The sequence below is a fragment of the Endocarpon pusillum genome (assembly GCF_000464535.1).
Source record: "Endocarpon pusillum Z07020 unplaced genomic scaffold scaffold4993, whole genome shotgun sequence".
In the NCBI taxonomy this organism is placed as follows: domain Eukaryota; kingdom Fungi; phylum Ascomycota; class Eurotiomycetes; order Verrucariales; family Verrucariaceae; genus Endocarpon; species Endocarpon pusillum.
In genome coordinates, this window is record NW_006916474.1 from 101,523 (window position 1) to 127,007 (window position 25,485).

General features: G+C 50.1%; 7 protein-coding genes across 7 annotated transcripts; 4 read left to right on the plus strand and 3 right to left on the minus strand.

The window, feature by feature from the left end:
- Nucleotides 1-406: 406 nt before the first annotated feature.
- EPUS_00273 (uncharacterized protein) lies at nt 407-2,163 on the minus strand (the record flags this gene model as incomplete). Its single annotated transcript, XM_007805930.1, has 2 exons — nt 407-1,733; nt 1,862-2,163. The coding sequence occupies 2 exons, from the start codon at nt 2,161-2,163 to the stop codon at nt 407-409; spliced, it is 1,629 nt and encodes a 542-aa protein (XP_007804121.1).
- A 654-nt stretch (nt 2,164-2,817) lies between these two features.
- Nucleotides 2,818-8,037, plus strand: EPUS_00274 (uncharacterized protein; the record flags this gene model as incomplete). Its single annotated transcript, XM_007805931.1, has 1 exon — nt 2,818-8,037. The coding sequence occupies one exon, from the start codon at nt 2,818-2,820 to the stop codon at nt 8,035-8,037; it is 5,220 nt and encodes a 1,739-aa protein (XP_007804122.1).
- An 878-nt stretch (nt 8,038-8,915) lies between these two features.
- Nucleotides 8,916-10,159, plus strand: EPUS_00275 (uncharacterized protein; the record flags this gene model as incomplete). The annotated part of the gene is made up of 2 exons (XM_007805932.1): nt 8,916-9,457; nt 9,499-10,159. The coding sequence occupies 2 exons, from the start codon at nt 8,916-8,918 to the stop codon at nt 10,157-10,159; spliced, it is 1,203 nt and encodes a 400-aa protein (XP_007804123.1).
- A 145-nt stretch (nt 10,160-10,304) lies between these two features.
- On the minus strand, nt 10,305-11,237 carry EPUS_00276 (uncharacterized protein; the record flags this gene model as incomplete). The annotated part of the gene is made up of 1 exon (XM_007805933.1): nt 10,305-11,237. The coding sequence occupies one exon, from the start codon at nt 11,235-11,237 to the stop codon at nt 10,305-10,307; it is 933 nt and encodes a 310-aa protein (XP_007804124.1).
- A 1,478-nt stretch (nt 11,238-12,715) lies between these two features.
- EPUS_00277 (uncharacterized protein) lies at nt 12,716-13,790 on the plus strand (the record flags this gene model as incomplete). Its single annotated transcript, XM_007805934.1, has 2 exons — nt 12,716-12,812; nt 12,874-13,790. 2 exons carry the CDS (start codon nt 12,716-12,718, stop codon nt 13,788-13,790), a joined length of 1,014 nt encoding a protein of 337 aa, XP_007804125.1.
- Nucleotides 13,791-15,347: 1,557 nt separating this feature from the next.
- Nucleotides 15,348-18,644, plus strand: EPUS_00278 (uncharacterized protein; the record flags this gene model as incomplete). Its single annotated transcript, XM_007805935.1, has 1 exon — nt 15,348-18,644. The coding sequence occupies one exon, from the start codon at nt 15,348-15,350 to the stop codon at nt 18,642-18,644; it is 3,297 nt and encodes a 1,098-aa protein (XP_007804126.1).
- Nucleotides 18,645-20,322: 1,678 nt separating this feature from the next.
- On the minus strand, nt 20,323-25,170 carry EPUS_00279 (uncharacterized protein; the record flags this gene model as incomplete). Its single annotated transcript, XM_007805936.1, has 2 exons — nt 20,323-24,933; nt 24,988-25,170. The coding sequence occupies 2 exons, from the start codon at nt 25,168-25,170 to the stop codon at nt 20,323-20,325; spliced, it is 4,794 nt and encodes a 1,597-aa protein (XP_007804127.1).
- Between the last annotated feature and the right edge of the window lie 315 nt (nt 25,171-25,485).

A 25,485-nucleotide genomic window follows, 5' to 3' on the forward strand; every position in this document is an offset into this window, starting at 1 on the left:
GCTTAGATGCCTACACCTTCCCCTGTGCTTTTCTTTCCCCCACCCTGTCACCTACAAGGTTAGGACAGAATAGCAACGCAATCAACATTAAAGGCTGCGGCCATAAAAACCCATATACCTTTTTACTTCTGTAAGGCCTTCGCAAGGTGATGATCGACTCGGGTTCGACAGGGGTGAACTCGTGAAGACTGCAATAGAACGTGATCTGTTCCATTCACTGATGGGAAGTACATTATAATCGACAAACCAACATGTATATTACGCAGCTGCAGATGGAGGGCTTTCTGTAAGTTCTATGTAGTCTCATTTCTCAGAGAACCACTACTGCAATGTGCTTTTTAGATTTGCTACTGCTGCTGCCAATGACACCAATGACAGATGGAGACAACCGGCCCCTTGCTCGTCTTCAATACAGAAGCACACTATCCAAACAACTAAACCCGGCTGCCACACCCCCTTCATCGCTATCCTTCCCCTTCGTCCGCATCAGATACCCTCCCCCCTCATTATGCAAGATCTCGAACCCGCTCCTTGTGGCACCATCTCCAGTCCGCTCACCCTGTCTCCACAGACACGCACCAAAGACGCCAAGCTCGCTGATCACGTTCCCACTAATGACCGTCCCGTCGGAGCGGAGGACCGTGTTCTTAGCCTCTGCGGGGGGGTGGATCAGTTCCATGAGGATGTAGGAGCGATAGTGTTCCTTTGATGGGAGAGACTTCAGGAAGCCAGGTATGGCGGTTCTGTAGATGTTGTTCCCGCCGCCTTCGCGTTGGGGCTTTAGCACGTGATTTGCTGCTCGTGATTCGTCAAGAGCGATGGCGAGACCTTCGGAGTTGGGATTTAGGTCGTATTGTGGGGCAAATGTTGATCGGAGAGAGGATAGTGTGCTTTGGGAGGCGTTGGGGAGGAATCGACGGACATGGTCAGGCGAGATGGAGGTGAGCACCTGTTGCACTTTCTTGCAGCCGGCGAGTTGGCTGAGTACGCCGGGGCATTTGATGGCTGCGGACCGTTCGAGGTGGAGACGGGCGGACCATGATTCGGCGGAGGTGTATTCGGCTGGTGCGTATAATGCACGGAGATAGATTGTTGTCACCTCGAAGCGGGTTGCGGGGGAGGATGGAGGTGTGTATACGAGAGGTCTCAGGTGGTTGTCTGGGTCGATGGAAGTGTGTGAGAGGATTTGACTGGTCAGCAGGCGGAAAACCGGGAATTTCAAAGTCGAAGAGAGGGCGAGCTGGTCGAAAATATTGCGCTCGTGGTCCTGAACCAGGAATAGGATACAGAGAGGTAATTTGGGTTCTGATTTGGAGGAGGCATAGGCTTCATGAGCGGCTGATAGGCCGGTTTGTAGGACTTGCACAGCATCATTGACTGGTGGCACGTTGATGGTTGCATCTGATGGCAAAGCCTGCGAATTTGAATTTGCTGATCCAGCCTCCCTTGCTTCGAACAAAGGATGGTTTGGGTAGGCTAGGTGAGCAGAGGGATCCGTGAACGTTAGAAGGTGTGTGTGTAGAGAAGTGACAAGGGCAGAAAGGCCACCAAATGAGGAAGAGATAGTGTTGAATTCCACTTGTCTGAGAGAGGGTAGCTCGTGACTTGACGGTGCATGGAGCATGTAATCGGAGCGAAACAGGCCGAGTGACAGTTGTTGAACATAACCCTCTTCCTTGACGGACTGGTGTACTTTCCAGAGGTTTTTGATAAAATCATCCACTTCAATGAGCCTAATTGTGGTGAGTCTGCAATCTGTCTGCCTGCAACTGGAATGAAAGAAAGAAAGAGAATTGGACGATACAGTCGCAGGAACTGAAAAGCTGGACGGAAGTATACACGCGCAAAATCTATTGCCTACCCTTTCATGACCTCCTCGATCCACACCTCATCATTACTAATTGCTGCGTAAAGCTCATTGTAGGTGGTCTGAAGGAAATGTGCTTGCCGGAAGCAGGATTCTGGGAAAGGACTCGGGAAGAGCGTGACAGGCGCTGTCGTTGCAAGCACCCCAGATTTGTCTACCTCCCCAGGTACAAATGAGGACGATGGCCTCACCGTCAGACCATGCTGAATGGACCAGTCCTTGATAGTGCTTAGAACGTATTCTTCCTGCTCACGACTGATAAAAGGCGGATAATTGGCATACGGTAGAGAGTGCATTCTGCGCCCAGACCATGCCGGCCGAAGGAGTGCCGCTTGACAAAGGTATTGTTGTTAAATAGCGTGGAGTGATATTAGCAAATGCCCCTTACTAATACTGCTAGGAGGAGTTGATGTAATTATGCCAAGTAACCACACGTCTATGTCCGGCAATGTCCGGCAATACCCGGCAATCCCGCTCATGATTAAGGTTCGGGTGACACAACTTGGAATCCCAAGGCGCGGGCTTGTACACTTGTACTTCGAGTACAACACCGCAAAATGGGATGAACGTAGAGATCTTCTCGGATGAAGCTGGTGTGTTCGGGGAGTGCGCAATGTTGTGGAGGGCTAGGCTCCCCATTTTCACTCTTCTCTCACAACCACTTTTCATGAACGCACAAAATCAACATTTTACTTCTTTCTCCCACCATCGCCGCTCCACATCTCTTCAATAGATGAACTCGGTCAACATTCACTCGATTGGAGCTCTCTGAAATATTAGAATCATAATGCTGCCGGAGTCGTTGTCTTTACCATAGCGCTCTCTGGAAGAGCGCGCAAGCAGCTCAGTCCCACAGCAGCATTCTCCTAACCAAAAGTCCAACCACGAATATTCATCTCTGCTTTCCGAAACAGTCACAGCCTTCGATTCAGCCCCAACAAATATTTATGATGTCTATGAATGCCCCTGTTACCCCAGCAGATGATCCGTGGGACTGGTCGGTGGATCAGGTCGTCAAAGAGTTTTGCCGGGACGCCGAGGACCGCCCCGCCTGGTGCTCCTCAACAGACCGTCTGCCAGACCCGACAATTCTGGAGCAAGCCCTACGGGAGAACGATGTGACTGGTGAAATCATCCTTATTGTTATCACAAAAGATGTCCTCCGCGATGACTTGGGGATCAAGTCAATGGGGCAGAGACACGCTGTTGGAAAAGGCATTGATTACCTGCGTTTGCGCTCGCAAAAATTTCAGACTTCACCTGCTAATCCGACTGTTGCACCACCATTCACTCCAGTGCAGTCGTGGCTGCAAGCATCTGGCCCACCATATGACCCGGTTCCCAATATTGGCGGCAGCGTCCAGTCCGTTGTACCACCCGGCCAGACCTTCGGTAGTCCACGACTCGAAGCGCACGTCAAAACTCTCGAAAGCTTGCATTCGCACAGCAGAAATATCCGCCAACCGTGTCAGCTTGTCACCGTTTCTCCCTTACCCAAGGAGACTTCAGATAATGAAAATTGCCGTAATGCAACTGTGGGCACAGAGCCATTCAAGATTGTTGATCAGCCAATTACAGCTTCACCGCAAGGCAAGAGTGGCGTGAAGGTACCAAGACGGATCGCGCCTACTTTTGTGCGTCACCTCGATGAGAAGTCTGGTCATTCTGCGCAGCTATACGGAGAAGATGTTGGCTTTACAAACCAAAATGGACTCGACGGGGAAGAAAGTGACGAGCGAGAGTTCGAGTTTATTAGTACCGACGTGGCCGGCGGAGAACAAATATCCGCATCTCGTAGAGTAAAGAAGTACCTTGCCAGCCTCAGCAAAGCCATTCTCAGCTCTCCACATCCTTCCAAGTCCCTCCTTATCCAAGACAACAATGATGCAACTGACAAGAATTCGCAAGAGAGCTTGCGTGACCAGAAAGAGCATGATGAATTTCAATACTTACTTGCTAAATATCCACCTCAGCCCGACACTGAGGATGCCTTAGCATTATATGGTGACTCTGGAGACGAGGGATACTTTGATGCGGAAACGTGGCATGAAATGGAGAGGGATGCTGCAGAAGATAGGGAGAATCACTATTCGAAAGGTGCTTTGTCTCTGCAAGAAGTTAATGCTACGATCGATGAAGTCATTGAAGAGTTCAAACTACTTTGGCGAGAGACAAAGCTTGCGAAGGTGCAAGCGAAGGGCTTCCGTTTATGGAAGAACGCCCAGCGAGATGGACGAGTTCAGAACGAAATTGCCACTGCTCAGTACTGGATCCAGCATCTTCAACAATCGATTGTCAAGATAAGCCAGGCGATAGCACGAGAGTCGTGGCCAAATGTGCGAGCCCTCCGTCAACAATGTCACAGTCTCGAGGAGTCTATTTTTCAACAGCAGGAGTATCAGTACAACATCACCATCCTAACCAGGACAACAGCCCCACCACGTCCAACCCGCAACTCTGTCAGACGCGAGAATACTAGACCTCTCGACTTGGCCGATGAAGACATATTCCTGGAATCTGAAAGTGATGTTTCAATGAGTAACTTCTTAGATGATGGCGCAAGTCAGGACACCTCCACAGAGCCGCAGCGCGTACCTATCGAAGAGACATTTCCCATACATGCTTCAGAGGACAGCGACGATGTGCTCTCCCCTATAGCAAAGAGACACAGGAATAAGCCAGTGGCCGCTCATGTGGACCCACGGAAAAATCCTTTCTCACAGTCTTCGCCATCCGGGAAAGCTTCGTCCGCGGCAGAAGACTCTGATCTGGACCTCCCCGCACTACTTCCTCAATCAAAGTATGAGAAAGTGGGCCACGAAAAGGATATACCTATTGATCTTGTTTCATCCAGCGAAGCCCCTACACCTACCAAATATGGTGCTTCTAGGGGCAGCAACGTCCATTCAGATGACAATGGAATTGGTCAATCATTAAGCCCAAGGCGGTTGAAGTTACATGGGCCTAGACCTCCTTCGCTTGATGACATCGAAGGTATCAACCAAATGGCGTGGGAAGATGTTGAAAATAAGAGTGACCGGCGTCGTGCCCTTGCCAAAGCTGTGTACTCACTAAAGGCCAAAACAGCCATTCTGGTCCAGGACTTTGTGCAAGGTCATGAAGACGAAGCCTTGCGGGAGGTCGTTCACCAGGGCTTCATCGCTATTCTGGACAAAGTCACTCAGGTGGAAGGTGTGGCTCGGTCTGAATGGGGCACGGCAAGAATCACCGCTCTATTGTTTGCATCGTATTCTCTGGCTCGCAAGGTAGTGGATGAGTCTCCTCTAGACAGAAATAGGATGCTCAAAGCAAAAAGTCTGGTCGACAAGGGATACGTGCTGTTCTTCCCTGCGCTCAAAGAGCTTCTTAACAACTATCTCAAAGCACAATCAGTGAGAGCCGGAAAGAGGAAGTTCAGCGATGCAGCAAGCCGAGACGTCAGTACCGCTGCCTCAGATACAGAGTCTGCATCTCGGGAGCCAACATCTGCAAGAAAGAGACGCCGTCGTATCAAAGAAAGTCAGATGGCTATGTCTTCACAACTAGCAGGACAGCAGCGGGTACAAGAACAGGAGCAGCGTAGAGCTATCATGGCGCAGAAATATCAAAACATTCCGCGCAACAAGATGGATCCTGCTAGCCATGCTATTGGCGTCATCGAACCAATCGTCTATCTTGACCCAAAGATTGGTGCAAAGATCAAAGCGCATCAGATCAGTGGCATTCAGTTCATGTGGAGAGAACTCACGACCGATAAGAACCAGCAAGGTTGCCTGTTGGCTCATACTATGGGCCTTGGTAAGACGATGCAGGTCATCTCACTGCTTGTCACGATTGCTCAGGCCGTCAAATCTCCAAATGCTGGCATCCGAGAACAGGTCCCTCGTGACTTACAAGATATGAGAGCGCTCATTCTATGCCCTCCTTCTCTCATCGATAATTGGTATGAAGAAATCCTGATGTGGCGGCCGGAGCAAACTGTCCTTGGGGGCCTCTACAAGATCACGCAGAAAACACGAAAGCAGGATCGAATTCAGGATATTGCTCATTGGGCGTCTACCGCGGGCATTCTGATCATCAGCTATGAAATGTTCCGTAACATGATAGTCAGCAAGGTAGGAAAGGCTAATACTGACGAAAGGCCTTTCAACGACGCCGATCATGCTGCTGTTCAAGAACACTTGTTGAATCATCCCAACATTATCATTGCGGACGAGGCCCATAAGATGAAGAACACAGAGGCAGGTATCTCAACAGTGACCTCAAGATTCAGATCAACAAGAAGGATTGCTCTGACTGGCTCCCCACTTGCTAACAATCTTGACGAATACTTTGCAATGATAGACTGGATAGCCCCAGGCTACCTTGGTACGAAGGAACAGTTCAGATCGAAGTACGCAAATCCGATCGCCGAAGGTCTCTGGAACGACAGTGAGCAAAGCGATCGCCGAACAAGTCTCCGTAGGCTTCACGTCCTCAAGAAAAATTTAGAACCTAAGGTCAGCCGTGCGGATATTACTGCTATTGCCGACGACTTACCACCCAAGGCGGAGTTCTTCATCACTGTTCCGCTCACGAAATTACAAATCAAGGCATACAACCAGTACATCACAACCCTTCTTGGCAGCGATGCGGCCACTGCCTCCGGTAATGCAAGACTCTGGGATTGGCTTGCCATTCTATCCTTGTTGTGCAACCATCCTTCCACTTTCTTGAACAAAATCGATGAGAGACAATATGGACCGGAGAGCAAAGCACAGAAGTTGAAAGCCAGACCAGACGCATCAACAGATGACGACATGGAAGGTTCAGGGTTGCCGACTGATGTCGAGCTCACCAACACAGATCTTTCTGCAAAGGCGGTCGAGCTGCAGCACAAGATCTTCCAAGGTATGGAAGATTCTGACCGTCTGGAAGACCCCAGCCTCTCGTACCGATCTCAAATTGTTTGCGATATTGTTGAGTTTTCAATTGCTGCCGGCGACAAGGTCCTGCTATTCTCCCATAGTATACCAACGTTAAACTACCTCGAGAGCACGATTTCAGCTTTGGGGCACTCCACGTGCCGCCTTGATGGGAGCACAAAAGTCACCTTGCGTCAGGAGGCTGTGAAGAACTTCAACAAAGAGACAGCAACCTATACCGTCTTCTTCATCTCGACCAAAGCAGGTGGTCTTGGACTGAATCTTCAAGGAGCAAATCGGGTGATTCTGTTCGATTATGGTTTTAATCCTATCTGGGAGGAGCAGGCAGTCGGACGTGCATACCGGCTGGGACAACAAAAAACTGTTTTTGTGTATCGACTCCGGGCTGGGGGAACCTTTGAAGAGCTGATCTACAACAAAGCAGTCTTCAAAACGCAACTTGCTGCCCGTGTAGTCGACAAAAAGAACCCAATGCGGTCTGCATCGAAAAAGGTAACAGACTATCTCTTCCATGTCAAGGACGTGCGACAAGAAGATCTCACTTCATATTACGGCAAGGATCCAGCGGTACTTGACCGAGTCCTGCGCACTTCCAACTACATCCGTGACATTACCCTCACGGAGACCTTCCAAAAAGAAGAAGACGAGTCTTTGACACCTGAGGAGGCTAAGCAAGCAGACGAGGAGCTCAAGAAGGAGCAGGAGATGCGAAGAGATCCCAGAGAATATGGGGAAAAGCTTGCCGAACAGCAGGCTAACCTACCAAACACTCGTGCAAACGCACCCTGCTCCACCGCAGCGCACCCCTCGCCCTACGGCCATGGTATCACTCACAGGCCGCCCGTCTCCGTCCGTCCTCAACACCAACAATCGGCTTTACCATCTGTCACACCGTACGAGCAAATTAGCTATGTCTCACGGCCTGAAGCAATTAGTGGACCCCAGCAAGCAGAGGGCGCCATGTGGGATCATCGCTCCCCACCACACCTTCATGATCAGGTCCAGAATGTCCTCGGCGCTGTTCCCTGGCGACACGTCACACAAACAAGCTACCCGTCACCAACCGCAGCTACGCGACCTAAGGAAGTCAAGAAGTTCCCAGGCTCGCCTTCTCAGCTTGGTAGGCAGGTAGATGGTACGGTGGACAGCATGGACGAGGAGATGGATGCAATGCAACTAAGCAATGCGGCAGTGAGCGGCAGTGAGGAATCGGATGCTGACATCGCGCAATGCAAGGCTCAGTAGACCGTCAACAGCAATATGTTCTTTCTTTTCTCCCTTCCCTTGTTCTTTGTACGTTATGTAACTCGCACGAAGCAGATACAAGCAGCATGATGCATGGAAATGGCGCAGCAAACGGCTGACTGACGACAATGATACCCTGAGATACCTTGCAGTTGTGCTCACTGCTGTTTGCTAAGTTCGATAGATAATCAAAGCAATATCTTTCGACTCATGTTTGCAGATTCTCACACTATGATATGATGGCACATTAAAGAGTTGAAGGCCGTTTCTTACCCTGCTCGAAACGGTCGCATTAGGAAATGGAAGCTGTCTTCTTCGACAATGCCCCTGTTGAAAATATGATCTTACATCTTTTAACCGTCGGCTAATTGATCACCCAGGAATATCAAAGGCCAGTTGCCTCAATTCCTCAGACGTGCTACTGTGGCTTAGCCGCTGACAATTCCCGAGTTCGCTAGCCCGTCTGAGGTTAAAAATGAAAAATTCCACGGAGCAGACTGATTGTCATTTTGTCTTGTAAATTATTAGTGCAGTGGTTTCGACAAGTTACTGTACTTGATTGATTGGTTATGGAGATGATGAAGTTGCAAATATGCAATGGAGGCTGCTCTAGGAGCGCTAAGCGTAGTTAACAAGCACGTGACAGTCTAAGTGGCTGAGAGTTACTCCGTATGTCGAGCGGCAACAGTGTGGGTGTCCGGTTTCACAGAAGTCAGCCCAGACTTGTAGACTAGAATGGCCATGCATCTGAGGGGGTATGTGTCTCACAACCAAGAAGCGTTATTGAAGCACTGTAAGCGCACTACCAATAGCTACTAGTAAGCGATATTGTGCCAAATCCTCCCCTTCCTCCCCCCCCCCCCCCGAAACTCCCACCCATGTCTCCCAACCGCAATCCAACACGCACCCCCAACCTGCAATCCTCCATCACCCCAGACTCATACCTACACATCCCGCCATCGCCCCAGGCACCGCCAGCCTCCGGCAACATCCAATCTGGCACTGGAACCGTTAATCACCTTATCTTCTTCATCCCCGGTAACCCGGGTTTGATCTCTTATTATCACACGTTCTTATCCCTGCTCTCGGACCCGGCAGCCTCGCCGTCTACGGCGGAGTGTGTGGTTGTGGGGTTGAGTCTGGGTGGGTTTTGGGTTTTTACTGGGGCTGGTACTGGGGCAAGGTTGGGGGATGGGTGTGGAGGAGTGAAGAGGAATGGAGGAGGGGGTTTGGATTTTGGTGACCTCGGGGGAGGGGAGGGGTGTTCAGTCTACGAGAGCAGATTGATCTTACGGCCGCGAGGGTTGAGAGGGTGGTTGAGGGATTGCAAAGGCAGAGGCAGAGGCAGAGGCAGTCGCATTGGAGGCTGCGAGATGATGGTGATGGCCGCAGATGGAAAGTCATTCTCATCGGTCACTCCGTAGGCGCTTATATCGCGCTGGAGGTGCTGAGGTTGCATAGGGAGAAATTGACCTCAACTGCGTCAATAGGGGACGGGAAGGAAGGTGCTGGGCATTTCGACATCAAAGCTGCCATCCTTCTCACACCCACAATCGTGGATATAGCGTCCAGTTCTAGTGGGAAGGTACTTGCCCCTTTGCTGAATTCTATCCCTGGCCTTCCGCTGCTTGTCTCCTTGGTGGCCGGGTTTCTCGCGTGGGTGCTGCCGCCAGGATGGTTGAAGACGGTGGTGCGGACGGTGATGGGTCGTGATACTCCTGATGAGGCTGTTATGTCTACGGTTTCTTTTCTGGCAAGCAGGAATGGGGTTCGGCAGAGTCTGGAGATGGCGAGGGACGAGATGAAGGAGATTGGGGAGGACAGGTGGGAGGCGGAGGTTTGGGGTATTGTTGATGCTGAGAGAGAATATGTGAAGAATAAAGAAGGAGTGATGCGTGAGCCGGCGAAGCTGGTGTTCTACTTCGCGGACAAGGATCATTGGGTTGCGGATCAGACCAGGGAGGCAATCATTGAGACCAGAGGTGACACAGGGAGCCCTGGGAGAGTGAAAATGGTGGTAGCGAAAGCTGGTGAATTGGAACACGGCTGGTGTATCAGACACAATGGCTTTGTTGCCAAGAGGGTCAATGGCTGGGTGGAAGAAATCATGGACGAGAGCTGACAACTGCTGAAGACGGCAGTGACTCAAGAGCCATGCGTGTTTGAGACCACGGGAAAGATAAATTTTCGATTGCTAGTGGGTATCATAGAGTGGACGCTAGAAAGTTACTGCTGCTCACAAGACCCGCACTGTCAAGGTCAACCGCTCAACCGCTCAACCCTGCTTTCATAAAAAGATCTTGGAGATGGTTTTGTGACAGAGCTTGTGGGTGCTGCTGTTGCTGAGTTACTGGCTGCGGTCCTTGTTGTGCCTGTCTCGAGGCACGCAATGGTAGACTTGGAGGCTGGCTGCCATCTGGACTGTGCATCTTTATGCTCCACTCGTCATCGTCCTTCCGCTGCTGTCCTAACATTTCCTGCAAGGAGATCTGCCTGCCCATCGGAGCACCGAAGCCGTTGTCTTGTTGGTAGAGTGGATACAAAGTTGTACTCCTCTGCTTTCGAGCTTCTTCAGCCACCTTCCGACTCTGGCCTGCTTCTACAGCCTTTTCTTTCACAAACTGGGCTACCAGATCTCTGGTGATTGCTGTCGAGCTTCCTGGACCTTCGCTGAAAACCCAAATGCCGGATGCTGTTGGCTGGCCGGAGGCATTGGACGTGACAATGATGTAATCATCTGTCAATTCTACACCCCCAGTCTCGTCCTCTCTGAGCTGTGCCTCAAAATTCTCTAAACCTCTTCGGTTGAGCACGATAGCAGTGAACCTGTCCTCACCTAACTCTCCGGGTTCGAGCTGACATATGAAAAGTGACCCTTCGACTCCTGACTTGATCCATGCCGGCTCTGGCAAAGGGGAAAAAGTGTAGATGACCGCGTAAGGCGCAACGCATGGGATAGACTTGATGGAAGGATTGTAGCGTTGAAGGACGGAGAGGTTCAACTCGTCGATGGTACGTGATGGGACCGGTAACTGTGTAGACGGAGGTTGGTCGGAGAGATAGGCATAAGCTGTATCGGATTCATAGTCTGATATCTGAGGCACCTGATTCGGCGCTTGAAGGTTGCTTGCAGCAGACAGAGGGGGGTGGCGGGGATACTCGACCGAGGCTTGCCGACGAGAATGTCGACGTGCACTCATGGTGGTTGTGGATGTCAGGAGCGTCAATGTGGAAGCAGAAACCGTGAGCAGCAAGAATGGGCGCGAAATGGTGCTGGTTAACTGGGTTGTGATTGACGCTATGAAGCTCAGCCTGCACCAGTGCCCCGATGGCAGATAGCAACATCCGCTGCTACTTGCAGGCTCGTAGCATAGTGGTAGGGCAACTGATGCTGTGGTCGATGATGCAGTACCAGGCTAGTGGGTGCTATGGCTCAACTAAAACTGACCGACCTCGACTGCAACAGTTGTCGTAGTCTATGCTACCATGAGGAAAATCTGCCCTGAACTCACTCAGCTTCGGATTCGGGTGAGGCCGCTCTACGCTCACTCGCGTCGCATACTGTAACACGTGGCTCTCCGCATTCCCAATGCTTGATAGTACGGCGGACTGTTACGACCAAACGGCCAATGGCCGTTTGGTCGTAACAGTCCGCCGTAGTTACGGAATGGCAAGAGAAACGCGCTAGGACAGACCACGTGAACGTTGCTATTCATACAACGATTTGACATCTCTCTTTTTATGTCCGTAGTACCTTCCTCTCCATCACTCCTCAAACCACCAGTTTGGCCGTAAGGCATCGTTCTTCTTCAACCAACTAAGAAGACTTGCAAAAGACTAAACTCTGCTTTCGCCACCGACCATTCGATGCCGAAGACACGGTTGGTTCATCTTTTCCATACCCCTTCCACCGCCTTATCTTAGGCAGGGATGAAGTTCAAACATATAAAGATTTAACTCCGAGGGATTGCGTGGCCACATGTGTACCTCAATGCTGCACTTGCTACGTACTTGCCATTTGGTTACTGGGAAGGTTCCTCGAGTAGGAGCAAAGACGTCCGCCAGGGCAAGGTAAAAGAAAGCTGCCCTCACAGTGTCGAAAATACCTCTTCGACAGTTGCAAGTCTTAGCAAGAAATAGTACTTGTTAAATCTGTCATGTATTCTTCGGCGCCCTTCGTCCTTATATAACTGACGCCGATCCCGATGCCCTTGAAAATGCGGCTGTGGTGGTAGAAGAAGGACTTAGGGCCATCGAAAACTGTACCATCATCCAGATTGATCGAGGAGGCGGGACGGGATCTAGCACCCGTGTGCTTGACTAATGACTATAACGGCCAGAATAAAATTCGGGACCAGAGACTATATGCTGCGGAGTTATTTGTCCAAGATAAGTTCCATCTGCACTCTTCTACTAATAGTATATAACCCACTGACAAGGCATACGCTCGCCATGGCTTGGTGGTTGGCTCGGTTTGCACTTTGACATGCGTAGCCAAATTGAACGGGATCCGTATTCCGAGACTTCACGCCTATCGATTCGCGGCTGGCTTTCAACGTGCCTGCAAGATCACGACAAGTGTAAAAGCACAGTGATGCGTCGTCCGGCTTTCGCACCAGACCGGCTTGTCAGCATAAGCTCACCCTGCAACAAACATTTATATAAGTCTCATTCTGAGATGATTGATTATTGTAGCATTGAGCTATTGTGGGGGACCTCCACGGTCTTAAAAACTACAAAGGTGAATCTCTCAGATCATCTGACACTAATTCCTGGTCGGTGGTGCCGAAGACTTTCCAACAGGACATTGATCTGACCTTGATGCTCGGATACGAGTACATTTGGGGGTCGGTTCACTGTGTATCATTCAGCAGGATGCCGAGGACTTTGCCGAGCAATCCTGCCAGATAGGCAACATTTATACGTCTGCAGCTTCGGTCATATCAGCAGACTCGGGGCAGGGCGTGGAAGCAGGCTTTCTCAAGGAGACATTCTATGCTTTAACAACGATAAGAATACCAACATGGAAACGTCAGGCACATAGCACAGATTGCGTTTTCGCCAAGCCAATCCCCAATCTTGTCAAGGATGGTATCAACGATGACCAAAGAGATGAACACACTTCATTCCACTCGGATCCGACCTTCAACAGGGCATGGTGCTTCCAGGAGCAGCGCATGGCCACTCGGATCGTCCATTTCACCACAAACGAAATGTACTGGGCCTGCGCAAGTCAGTTGACGTGTGAATGTGAGAGACTAGCCTGGACGGATTACAGGAACGACCCACAACTTCTGCAACGGTATTCTAACGCCTTGGAGCCGACATCAGGTGGAACAATGAGCCCACCCAGCGCCGTCGAATTCTGGTGGTCATTCGTCGAAACCTTCTCGCAGCGTAGACTTACTCGACTCACCGATCGACTTCCAGCGATATCTGCGCTGGCAAAGTTTATGCACCGGCACTTTAGCAACTTACAGTCGACATCATGCGAAAGAAGCAAAGTGCACAACATAGTTAACAGTTGGGAGTCGCGCGTCAAACGCGTCTCAAAGCATAGACTCGTTAGCGTCACCGACCGACCAGTTCCAGCGATCCCTGGCCTCGCAAAAGTAACACACTCTGAGGAGTTGGGAGAATGCCATGCTGGGTTATGGGAACGCCAACTGGCTATCGCCCTTCTCTGGAGGACGTACGACCTCGTGGACCCTGAGGATTACCCTTGGAAGCCATTGGAGTACGGGCCAACATAGTCCTGGATATCCATAATGGGGATCGTCAAAGGCACCGAATGGACAGAGATCGAATACCTGTGGTCAAAGTCGTTAAAGTCGATTGCGTGCGTAATAGCGCGGATAGATATGGGACCGTCGCATCAGCCTCAGTCACTACCACCGCACCAGCAAAGACAGACATCCTCCAGCATGAGTTCACAGAATGTACCGGCGGCACTATTCTCTGATCGGCAGGGCTTGCCAGTGGTGGCTTGCAGAATGAGTTTCTGGACCTTAGACCAAATAGGAATCTAGGTGAGGGTTCGTCGCCGTACCTGGGAGAGGTGCTTTGTCTGATGATCGCGAGGCGCGGAAGTGAACTTTCGGACGGGCTGATACTGACTAAATCCAAGAAAGTAAAAGGGGCGTACGAGAGAACCGGTACCTTGACTATGTATAGACGACGAGACAGATGGTGGAAACAGAGAACCGTCACTAAATTTTGAGCGTACGCAACTTTCTACACTTTTAGAGTTGGAGCGAATTGTACAAGTGACTCTAGAGCTTTGGAAGATGTCCACTGCCTTCTGGCTGGAGCTAATGTATTGTCTTTAACATAGTGACTTTCGAGGGCGACTCAGAGATCAAAATGGAATGTGAAGAAGTCCTCACGAGACGATGACACTGAGTTCTCGGAAGATACAGAGCGCTTTTGGCCACGGCCTCATAACCGCGAGAATCACAGTACTTCCATGCAAATTTGTTAGGAACGCTTGAGTCACTTAAAGAGCACTTGTTCTGATTTGATGACCTCTGCAGAACAGCTGGATATCCCTGAAATGGTGGTGCTGGTTAAGTAAGGCTTCCCACGCAGTTCAGCGATTCCAAATTCCTTCACACGATTTCTACGATTAAGTCGAGGGTACTCCATAAGGAGGGTAAATTGATTTAAAGCGGCGCAGGCTGGGTAAGCACCAGGTGTTGTAAATTTCTTGCTGACTAACTTTCTGTGGCGCTCCATATCTGTTATCTAGCTGGCCACTAGCGAGGGGCCAACTAATTTTCCTGTATAATGACGTAATTAGCTTGTGGGTCATTCGTTAGAACGAAATAGGCAGCGTTCCTTCCTGTTTTTGCTCCTACTTAATGCAAAGCATTTGGCCGACAACACTGCCGTTCCATGTTGAGCAGGAGTGGTAGGCACTCTGGGCCTCAGGTTAGCAATATCAACTATACTATGTATGCAAGGGAAAGCTATTATGCACCGTTCATTGGCTCTCTAAGAGACCTGCTAGCTTAGGTCAGCAATTCATTATCAGCTGCCCGTGAGCGTTGGCTCCATTCCTTAGGGGCGGATGAGGCGTCCGCAAGGAAGCAAGGGGTCTAGAACCAAGAAGCCCCGCCTCATTAACACGTTAACCAGCTTCAAAATGAATCAGTCCTGCAAAGTCACATGGTACCAGGCGCAGGTGGTGGAGTATACTACCATCGTGACGAGTACACAGGTCTAACGTCAAGGTGCATGGCGCTCTCTTCGCTGTAGCTTTGTTGACCCATATACCTACGTATGAAAGCTCAGAGCAAAGGCTTCAAAGCATGTCATCCCACCACAGTCGAGATGCTTCTCCTCAGCCACCGATGCACAGCACACCCGGCGCTTTTCCATCTTCTCCGAACAGCGAGCAGAACCCAGAGGCAATCTCTGCGCCCCAATCCTTATCGCTCGCAGTCAAGGCGAGAAGGTCTGAGTACGTCAAAAAGAAGACGATCAGAGTCAAGGTGGGCACGTGGAATGTCGCAGCGCTCAGCGGGACGGAGTTGGACATCGGTGCGTGGTTCATTGAGGGCAAGGGGATCAAGGGACTCGACGAGAACTTGTCAGAGCTCTCTGCAAAGGAGCAGACCGATACAAGCGCTGGAGAAGAGAATATTGAATCTGTTGAAGATCAGGAGTTGAGAAGGACGAAGAAGAAATCCACGATTCCCAAGGACGACGTACCAGCAGTAGCAGCAGGGGAGGACATCGACCTCTACGTTTTAGGCCTACAGGAAATAGTCGACATAAATTCTGCCTCTGAAGCTCTACGTCCATTTGCAGACCCATTCCCAGGCAAGAAGTGGAAAGCTGCGTTGAAAGAGGCTCTGCCCCAGGGTTACAAACTTATAGTCGAGCAGCAAATGTCTGGATTATATCTCCTGGTATATGCATCAGCTGAGCTTGCTCCTTGCATTAGCTCAGTGAGTAGCACCAGTGTTGGAACAGGGCTTTTAGGGTATTTGAGAAACAAAGGTGCTGTCTGTGCACGACTTATTCTCGGAGAGACCACCCGCCTCGTATTCGTCAATTGCCACCTTGCTGCTGGAGCAGACAAAGCTGCTCTTGACAGGCGCAATTGGGATGTTGGTCAAATACTGAGTCGCGTAAGATTTAACCCAATCACCGATGGTGCCGAAGTCGTGGAGGAATACGGTGATGCAATAGGGGACGAAGATTTTGCATTTTGGTTCGGTGATTTGAACTATCGTTTAGACGACATACCACCAGAGGACGTGAGACGGCTTTTGCTACTGCACACAAGAAATGAGTATGATCTAAACAACAAATCGAAACGCAAGATCGACAGCGAGCTTGGCTACATTTCTGCAGATCAGGATTCCTCCTCGATCAGTGCCGAAAATGCTTCGCAACATTCGAAAGGCTCAAAGGACTCTTCAGAGGACGAAGGAGACGGTCTTCCTCTGAGTCCTGGGTCCGATCCCGCCTCTCTGCACACCACTTTGCGATCTCTGCTGGTCCATGATCAGCTTCACGATCAACAGAAAAAGCACAAAGCATTTCATGAGGGCTGGAGGGAAGGAGAGATCAATTTCCTTCCAACGTATAAATATGATGTTGGCAGTGTTGGTATGTTTGATTCTGGTGATAAGAAGAGGGGCCCAAGCTGGTGTGATCGCATCTTGTATCGGTCTCGGCAAGACCGTATTGAGGCTGAAAGGAAATGGAAAGAGGAAGACGAAGCGAAAAAGAGGGATGCTGAAATGAAGCAAAGAGGCTTAGACGAGCCAGACGAAGATGTCATCTTTGACTCTGATCCTGGAACTCCGGGCTTTCCCGGTACCCCTGGATACGCGCCCGGAGACGATTATAACGAGGATGAAGACGCGGCAACCGAATCAGAGCTTGGGCCAGGTCGACACGGTCCGGATGAAGCGATCTCTCTGGAACATTATGGCTCACATCAAAGGGTGCTTTCATCTGATCACAAACCCCTGGATGCGGTTTTCACCATCACGTATGAAGCTGTCGTGCCGGAGCTGAAGGCGAAAGTGCATCAAGATGTTGCTCGTGAGCTTGACAAGCAAGAGAACGAAGGCCGGCCAGGCGTGACTGTGGTAGTGGACAATCAGCCGCAAGCCTTGAATTATAAAGCTGACGACTCGGCAGAACCAACCGAAAATAACGGCGTCAACTTTGGCGCAATCAGATATGGCGTTCCCAAGTCCGCCGGGCTGACCGTGGCGAATACCGGCGGCGTAGTAGCCACTTTTCTTTTCGTTGACCGACCGATAGGAGATGGTCAGAAAGATTCGATTACCCCCCCATGGCTTCATTTAGAAGTCGATGGAAACAGCGATAACAAGAACTCCAACCGAAATGCGCTACAGGAATACACTCTCCAGCCAGGCGAAACAAGATACGTCCATCTTTCTGCCGAGGTGCGGAAGTTTAAACTGGTTCGAAAGCTCAATGAAGGAAAGATCCGGCTCGATGACATCTTAGTCCTACGTGTCAAGGATGGCAGAGATCACTTTATTCCTCTTGTCGCACGTTGGATGCAGTCGTCTTTCTGCAGAACCCTCGAGGAGCTCGTCTTGTTGCCAGAAGGTGGCATCCGGCAAATGCAGCGGAATCATCAAGAGAGTGCGGCAGATCTGCACAATCTCGATGACGCCCAGGAATCGATTGAACGGCATAAGGTTTCTGCGCCTCGCGAATTATTTGCACTTACAGAGACTGTGCAGGATCTAACGCAACGAGCAGTGGCTGAATGGGACATGACACATGGAGACGGTGCTTCACAACCGCCATGGAAGCAGGAGCCATTTGGTAATGGCTGGCCATTCGAACCACAATCTTGGACTTTGGTCTCTTCACAGGAACGCTCCCACCTTTTGGCTGCTGCTGCCGAAGCTTTGGATACAGGCGCTCCGTTGACCTCACACTTCGGTGAAGAAATATCAACCCTGCACCGCCTGGAAGTCCTAGCCGAAACGCTCGTCACTTTCCTCCATTCACTTCAAGACGGCATCATCACCACGGAACTCTGGTCGCAGCTCGACTTGCACATGAACACAGCAAGTAAATCCATATCGACAGACACAGACCCGCAATCCTGGATCCTCGAAATCTTGTCCTCGGCACCAGTCCACAACGTAGCCTTCACATTTATCATGTTCATGCTTGCTAAGATTGCCAACGAAATCGCCCCTCTATCTTCCTCCCAACCAACAGTCATCAGTGCCGACTCAATTCAGTCTCCTCGAGTTTCATCTGCATCCACTCACTTCACCACCACCACCACCAACACCAGCAGTAGCGAGCTTCAACAACAGCTTGCTCCGTCTAGCCCCACTTCCCCTACGACAACACGATCGCAGATCTCTATACTCTCCTCATTCCGCCGCACCAAACCTGCCACCAACACATCTGAAGAGCCAACATCATCATCAAAAGAAGAAGCAGCGAAGAAGCGTAGACAGGCAATAGAGCATGCCTACGCAGACATCTTTGCCGAGGCTATGATCAGGAGGCCGGCTGGTATGAAAGATAGGAAGGTCACAAAGGATAAGATGAGGAGGGTTTTATTACCGTTTTTGAGTGGGCTTGTGTAGCGTAGACAGTGGGGGGGCTACGTGTGGGTTTGGTGCGCAGGGGCCTTACGACTTAGCGAAAAGCTGCAGGGCTGCGGGGTCAGAGCGTGCCCGAAGGAGGGCCAGGAGAGCATTTGGCCCCCTAGCTGCGGCCTCCAGGAACAACTGGATGATGCCCGGTTGTGGGGTACAACTCGAAGTGGTGTAGGTAGGAAAGCTTGCGGCAGCATACAATCAACTGGTAATAGTAGTTACGAATCTCTTGCGCAACGAGATAAAGTCCAAATATAGGTTCCGTCAATACAATCAGTTTGACGATTGTGATTAGGGCTTGGTACAGCGGGGCAAGAAGCCATGATTGCCCATTGAACGTGGCTGTTGTACTTGCCCTGACACAGCTTTCTGACCGAGTGGTCGGCCATGCAGCGTCTGGAATCACGTTAGTAGTTGCCGGACGGCGCTCTGATTGAATAAAACAGCACGTTGTTCAGTTGATTTATCAGGGAGTTGAGTAAGGAAAAGTTATATGCGTACAGCAGAAGGCTCTCTGGATTGCACACGATGTCAATCAATTCAAAACGCAGGTAGATAGCCGCGATCAAGCGAAATCAACTGGCCAAGAGCGCCTCTCACAGCTCAGCAAGAGTATCACATAGCGCCTTTGGATCTGTAACGGCAATGGCAATTCCTAGTCAATGTAGTAATTTGAAAGGGCCTGCTACTGCAAGCAGTAAGGACCTCTAAGAGCGTGGTCTTGGAGGAGAGCTTACTTACTGTACCCCTAGGGACCACAAGCAGTGCCCGTTGGTAGCACAAGACTGAGTTAGTATCACAACATAATGGCATCTGAACTCAGACTACCGATCAGTATACAGCGCCTTAGTTCCATAACCCGCCAAATCATGGTCTGAATTCCCAACTTTCTTGGGAGTGCAACTGCGGACATTAAGGCCGGATTGAATATATCGTACATCTCATTCGATTCTGTCGGTGGCCCGACGGCCCTCTCCGTTGATCGCGACCTCGAACAAAGCCAGCTATTAAATCAATCCTAATATAGGCGAAACCAAAGTAGTTATGGGTGATGGCTACGTGGTTTTTTGAAGCGCATGATGGTCTGGAGAATTTCTTCACATTACGGGTAAGGAAAGCCCCTTTTTCTAACCGGGAAGGTTCTGATGGAGGAGTTAGAAACATCCTTCCATCCCGCCATTCTTTATGCGGATCTGACGAGTAGACCTTTTAGCAGCGCTGTTTACGGGTGGGACGGCGGATAGTTTGTTGGGGTGATACGAGCTTCATGAGCACGAAGCGGATGGCCTCGGGAGGTGAGGCGGGTGGTCAAGATCCTGCCGGGGCCACCGTATGCTTATGCTTGGTTTCCCCGGGCTCGTTAGGAGCTGCGAGGGAGGGCGTGGCTGCTATTTTACTTGGAGTTTTTGAAGAGTAGGTTAGGCGAGGCGGACGATAGACCCGTTATTGACGGCATAGCAGGAGCATGTTAGTAGGTAACACAAACACATCTAGATACTGCATATATAGGATCAATGGGTCCTCAGGACCATATACAGTATTAAAACCAGGGGTATCATCGCCAAGTTCATTTTGATGCAACAACTCCATCATGTCTATCGTTTATCGATAACTCATGTTCGGCCCTATGGCCCACATGCCCAGCTCATGTACATGCCTTTCCCGTCTATCGGTGCACTCCGAAATCATAGTAAATACACCCTCTAGTTCGGTGGTTGAAGACAAACGCACCCTTCTTCCCAGTCTCTGCCATTTGACAAAGGAGGTCGAACACTTGCTGCAGGTATTTACGTTCTTGGATCGGCGCGCCCTGAATCATTGTACGCCAGCTGTCTGGATCGTTGAGTCGAGTATCACGTATGCTTTCCAAGATTTCGTCCGATGTTTCAATTGCTGCAATTGGTGCATCTGCGAGAAAGGAGTCGGTCAATTCGCGTGTGCGAGAAGCTGCCGCGTCGACAATGGCATGGCGGTTCTGCTTCTTGCCCTTGTGTTGAGTGGCAAGGATGCGGACGTCAGGCTCCCGGCTGTCGCTGAGGGTCTCACCATGGCTGGTACCTCGACGTAGTCGTGGCACAGTTGCAACTATCTGTCCTTCACGATAGTCCCTTTCTCGTATCTCAGCGACCAACCAAGCAGCAACCTCGTTCACATTGACCTCTGTATCTTCCTTTTTCGCGATGTTGCGAATTTTCAGCGCTCGTTCTCCAACAGAATTGCTGTCATGACGCACAAGTACGACCCATCCATGGTGATCACCTCTGTACGAGATCATGAGCTCTTCCATAGAAGAGAAGTCCCTCGAGAGCTCCGCACTGATGCCATTGGCCCATAGTTGCTGCACAAGCTCAATGCCAGTTGTGCGGAGAATGCTAGGGTCAAAGCTGGTGACCAGAACGTCACAGCGGCTGGGACGCCAACTGGAACTGTTCTCACTGGCTTCAGCTTTGAGGAACTTCTTGCTGGTACGCTTCTGGTCTGGGGCCATGAGACTGTTCAGTTCGTCCCAGGGTAAATGAAACCCGACTGCACGTGGCTTCTCAACCGAAGTGGGGAGGGCATGTTCTGCAATGAGAGCATCGTAACGGCCCCCAACTGCCAGTAGCGACTTCCGCTTCCCTTCCAATAGACATTGGAAAAGAATGCTTCCTCGGTAGAATTTCTCATTGTAGCTGCTCAAAGGATGTATAAATATCTTTGTCTTTATTTGGAAACGATGAAGGTAGGTGACCACGGTCTCAATGCGGGTGAAGATGGAGCCGAGGCGGTCCAAATAATCTGAGTTGCCGAATATTGCTTCGATCTTCCGGCGCACAGTATCCAACTCCCCCCGAATATTGAAGCGCATCAGATCCTCCAGAGATGCTGAGGATATGTTTGTAGAAGCCTGCAGTTCATTGCGAATCGTCTCCAAAGTCCAATTGGCGGTGTTCAGCCGCGAAAGCGCCTCCTTAACACCAATTTCCTGGTCGGATTTAATTTTACAAAAATCCAAAACGAGATTGAGCAGATCGGAGTGGTTCAGGTGAAAGCAGAGCATTGACGACTGCAGAGGTGGACATCCCTGAATGATCTCATCAAGAACTTTGATGGCTTCGGCTTCTTTAAGGGCCAAGTCACTCGTTGTGTAAGAGATGATATCGAAATCAATCTCTCCAATCTCTTTTGGTTCTCCACCAAGCAGTGACTCCCTATAAACGTTACCGAAAGTGAAGATCTTTTCAAATGGCGCATGTGCGTGGGAGAGTGCAAGAGCGTTGGGGAGCGTAAGATCATAAGCCAGTTGGAGCGGTTTTCCATTGGTGTCTAGGAAGCTGGCTGCTGTCTTGTAGTGTTCGGAGCGTGGGAAGAGTAACTTTCGTTTGACCTCAACGGCACCATGCCTGCGAAATATTGAGGCCAGCCTTTCTCGCACCATATTAGCCATCAAGAGCTGATCAACAGCGGGCGGAGTACGGATCTGTCTATGCCATGCAAACTCCTGTACTCGATTCGGCTTTTGTGCGAATAACGATGACACAAGCTTGTGATACTCTGACGAACCAGACTCGGCCATGCCTGCCACAAACTTCCGAAGCTTCTCATCTTCGACTGGCTCTGGAATCTTGCCGCTTCGGAAGAGCTCTGCTGCAGATGGGCGCTCGCTCGGACGGTGGGTCAATAGCATCTTGATAATATCTCCTTGGACCGAATATTCAGGCTCTTGGAACATTGGCGGGAGCACGTAAGCCTTCTGCCGGATCTTGTTCAGTTCAAGCACTCGCTCTTGGCCCAGCATTCTCGGATGGCATATCTCGAAGAAAATGATTCCCAACGAGTACATGTCCACTTTTGAACCTTTCGAGTTAGAGCTCAATTCAGGTGCAACATAGAACGTAGTACCGATATTACGAGTGTCAGAATCCGCTATCTGTGCCGTATCTGAGAGGCGCATCACAGAAGCGAAAGTCCCGCTTGTTGCTAGGCCAAAATCCCCAATCCTAGGGTTGTTGTCATTGTCCATGAAAATGTTCTCAGGTTTCAAATCCCGATGAATAATTCCGACTTTATGAACATGCGAAAGTCCGTCAAGTACCTGCCGGAAGATACGCCATCCTTCGTCAACGCTGCTCAAGCTACTATCATTAATGAGGTGTCTTAGCGTACGGTTCTCGCAGAATTCCATTTGGATGTAGAGCTTCGTTCGGACGGGATCTACTGCGGCAGGTCCTTGGGTTTGCTGGCTCATCCGCTTCCCATGCCTTCCTTGGCTTTCCGAGTCGTCTGCAGAAGACGATATCGTTTTTGAATCAGAAGTATTGCTGGACTCAGTGTTTCCAGCCTCTTCGACTTCATCAGAGTCGAAGCCAAACACAATGTCTTTAAATCCGCTGGTTGACATCATATCATGGGGTATGCTGAAATCGAGAATATCGTCTTGAATGTCTGGGGATACAGATGGGCCTTTCGCATCGCTACCATCGCTAGAATTGCTTGACCTGTTGCTCGGTCGAACTCCAAGGGAAGTAGAACCTTCTGTTTCCATCCATGCGCTAAAGTAGCGGACAACATATGGATGGTTGAGGCGGGAGAGAAGGATCGTTTCCCTCAGAATCTCTCGTAGTTCTTCTGGAGAATCGGACACTACTTCCTTCACGGCATAGAAACGTCCGTCGAGTCTATGCTTCGCTTTGAAAACTTTACCATAGCCTCCTTTGCCAAGAACGCTTAGGTCATCCTCGAAATCGTGTTTGAAGCGCGATGGCACCAAGGCCAAAGTAGAGACCTCTTCACTTCTACGAGCCGTGGCTGACTCGATTGAGGTACCTGATCTAAACAGAGGCTTCGCCCCTTCTTCCTGCATCATCTGGAAAGAACGCAACTCGAAAGCCTTAGACCGTCTCTTGACGTCTAGTTGGAAGATGTCGACCAAAAACGCCTTGAAAGTATCGTTGTGATATTCCTCATTCTCCTTCAAGTAGTTTTGTGGTGAAGTATAATCTTCCACGACTCGCTTCCCATGCACCATCTCCAGAATAACCCTGCCAAGCTCCCAGATGCAGGTCTTGTTGCTCCTTCTGGGGACTTTATCATTCAGTTCAGGAGCAGTCCACTGCGGTAGCTCAGAAGATGTGAAGTTCGCCCTCGCGCGCGACTTGAGGATCATGTCCTTCATGGCAAGACCGTAACCGTCCGAAATTTTGATGGTAGGTTTACCTGTGATCGAAGGGAAGAATAGTATGTTGTTGAGTGAGATAGTAGGATGCACGTAACCGTGTTGATCGAAAAATTCAAGCGCGTCCAAAATCTGCTTTGTGTAGGAGCGAATAAAACGTGCTTCAACATTGCCGGAAGCCTCTAACACATCGGATAGTGAGCCTCGCTGGGTATATTCTGTCAATATCGAGACTTCCCATTCCGCTGCTGAAGCAACGCCACCATCTGAATCATTCAGGTGTCGCTCCACTTTGAACCCGAGCAGATCTACAACATTAGGATGTCGAACTCTAGCCATCTCTTTGAGAAGCTCTTCAACCTCGGTCATCTTGCGACGAAAAGAAATGCTTTCAGAAGGGTCTTCGTGGAGATAGATATGTTTCACGATGATTATCGGTAGGTTAAAACTGTTTCCTGCTTGTGGCATCGCGAGTGACAGCCGCTTCGTAGGGCTGGAAAGCAGTGGTGGAAGGCAGGTGACGCTGGAGAAGGTCATCAGGTTGCCTCCTTTGTCAGTCATTTTCATAGTACGAGGAAATGCTAGCGTCGATATCATGGGAGACGATGTAGCAGACTCTTCTGTAGCAATCCTACTGCCTCGTCTGGTAGCGTGGTTCTTTTCCGCTGCCCGTGTTTTGATTTCTCGTTTGTTGATTTCTCTGCTGATTTGTTCCACAAGGTAGCTGTCCTCTTCAGCGACTGCTTCCTCCTCTTGTCGCTTCCGTCCCTCCTCTTGCTGCTTCAGCTCCTGTTCCAGATTGTTGCGTTGGAGTACCCTTTCAGCCTGGAGACTCGGCAAGCCCTCTTTCTCCGCTTTGACCGTCGCAGCGTCTTCCAGAATATCTTGAACAAGGGAAGCTATCTCATATATCATCTCATTTCCGAGTAATTCTTTCGGCTTAGATTCAAGTACCTCTTTCACCCTTTCAAGAACTTTTGTGTTACCACAGTTGTAATGTTCTAGTCTGAGTAAAGGCAGTGTCTTCGGATATGTTGTAGGAAGCTGCACAAAGAGTGTTGTCGTGATTTCTGGATCGGCATGTGCCTTCAGCCGTAGTCTGAAAGCAATATCTGGGGATTTCTGTATTACAATCAATCAGTGCATTACAGAGAACCTAGGATATATAGCACATACACTCCATGCAGCTGCCTTAACCTGAGCCTCCTGAAAGTCCTCCATGTAAATCGACTGCAAGACGGCAACTTCATTTTGCTGTATCTCGACATAGTCTGTTGGGCCTTGATTATGTGTCGTCGCCGCTCCCACCGATCCAACCGGTGACACCATATTTGGTCCATGTTTCTTTTTGGCAGTCATTTTCGGGTTGTCCCTCGTTCCTTGTCTTAACTTGCGTGATAAGAGAGATGCCCCCAAGGACGAGAGCGACATACAGCCGAAGCTGCACGTCGCTAGATTGATTTCAATGTACTCATTTTGGTGTTGTTCATTCTACATGGATGGAGAAGATACTAAATCACTGCCTGTATTTATGGCAGTTGGTGCCATTAGATGCCAAGATTGTCAGGTAAGCATTCAAGGTTGCGAAGGCATTGTTCACGTAAAAGCGGCCTTATCTTTTGTTGCAGCGCTCCTATGCCAAATCATTCTCCACTGTGATCTGTGTCTCGGTCG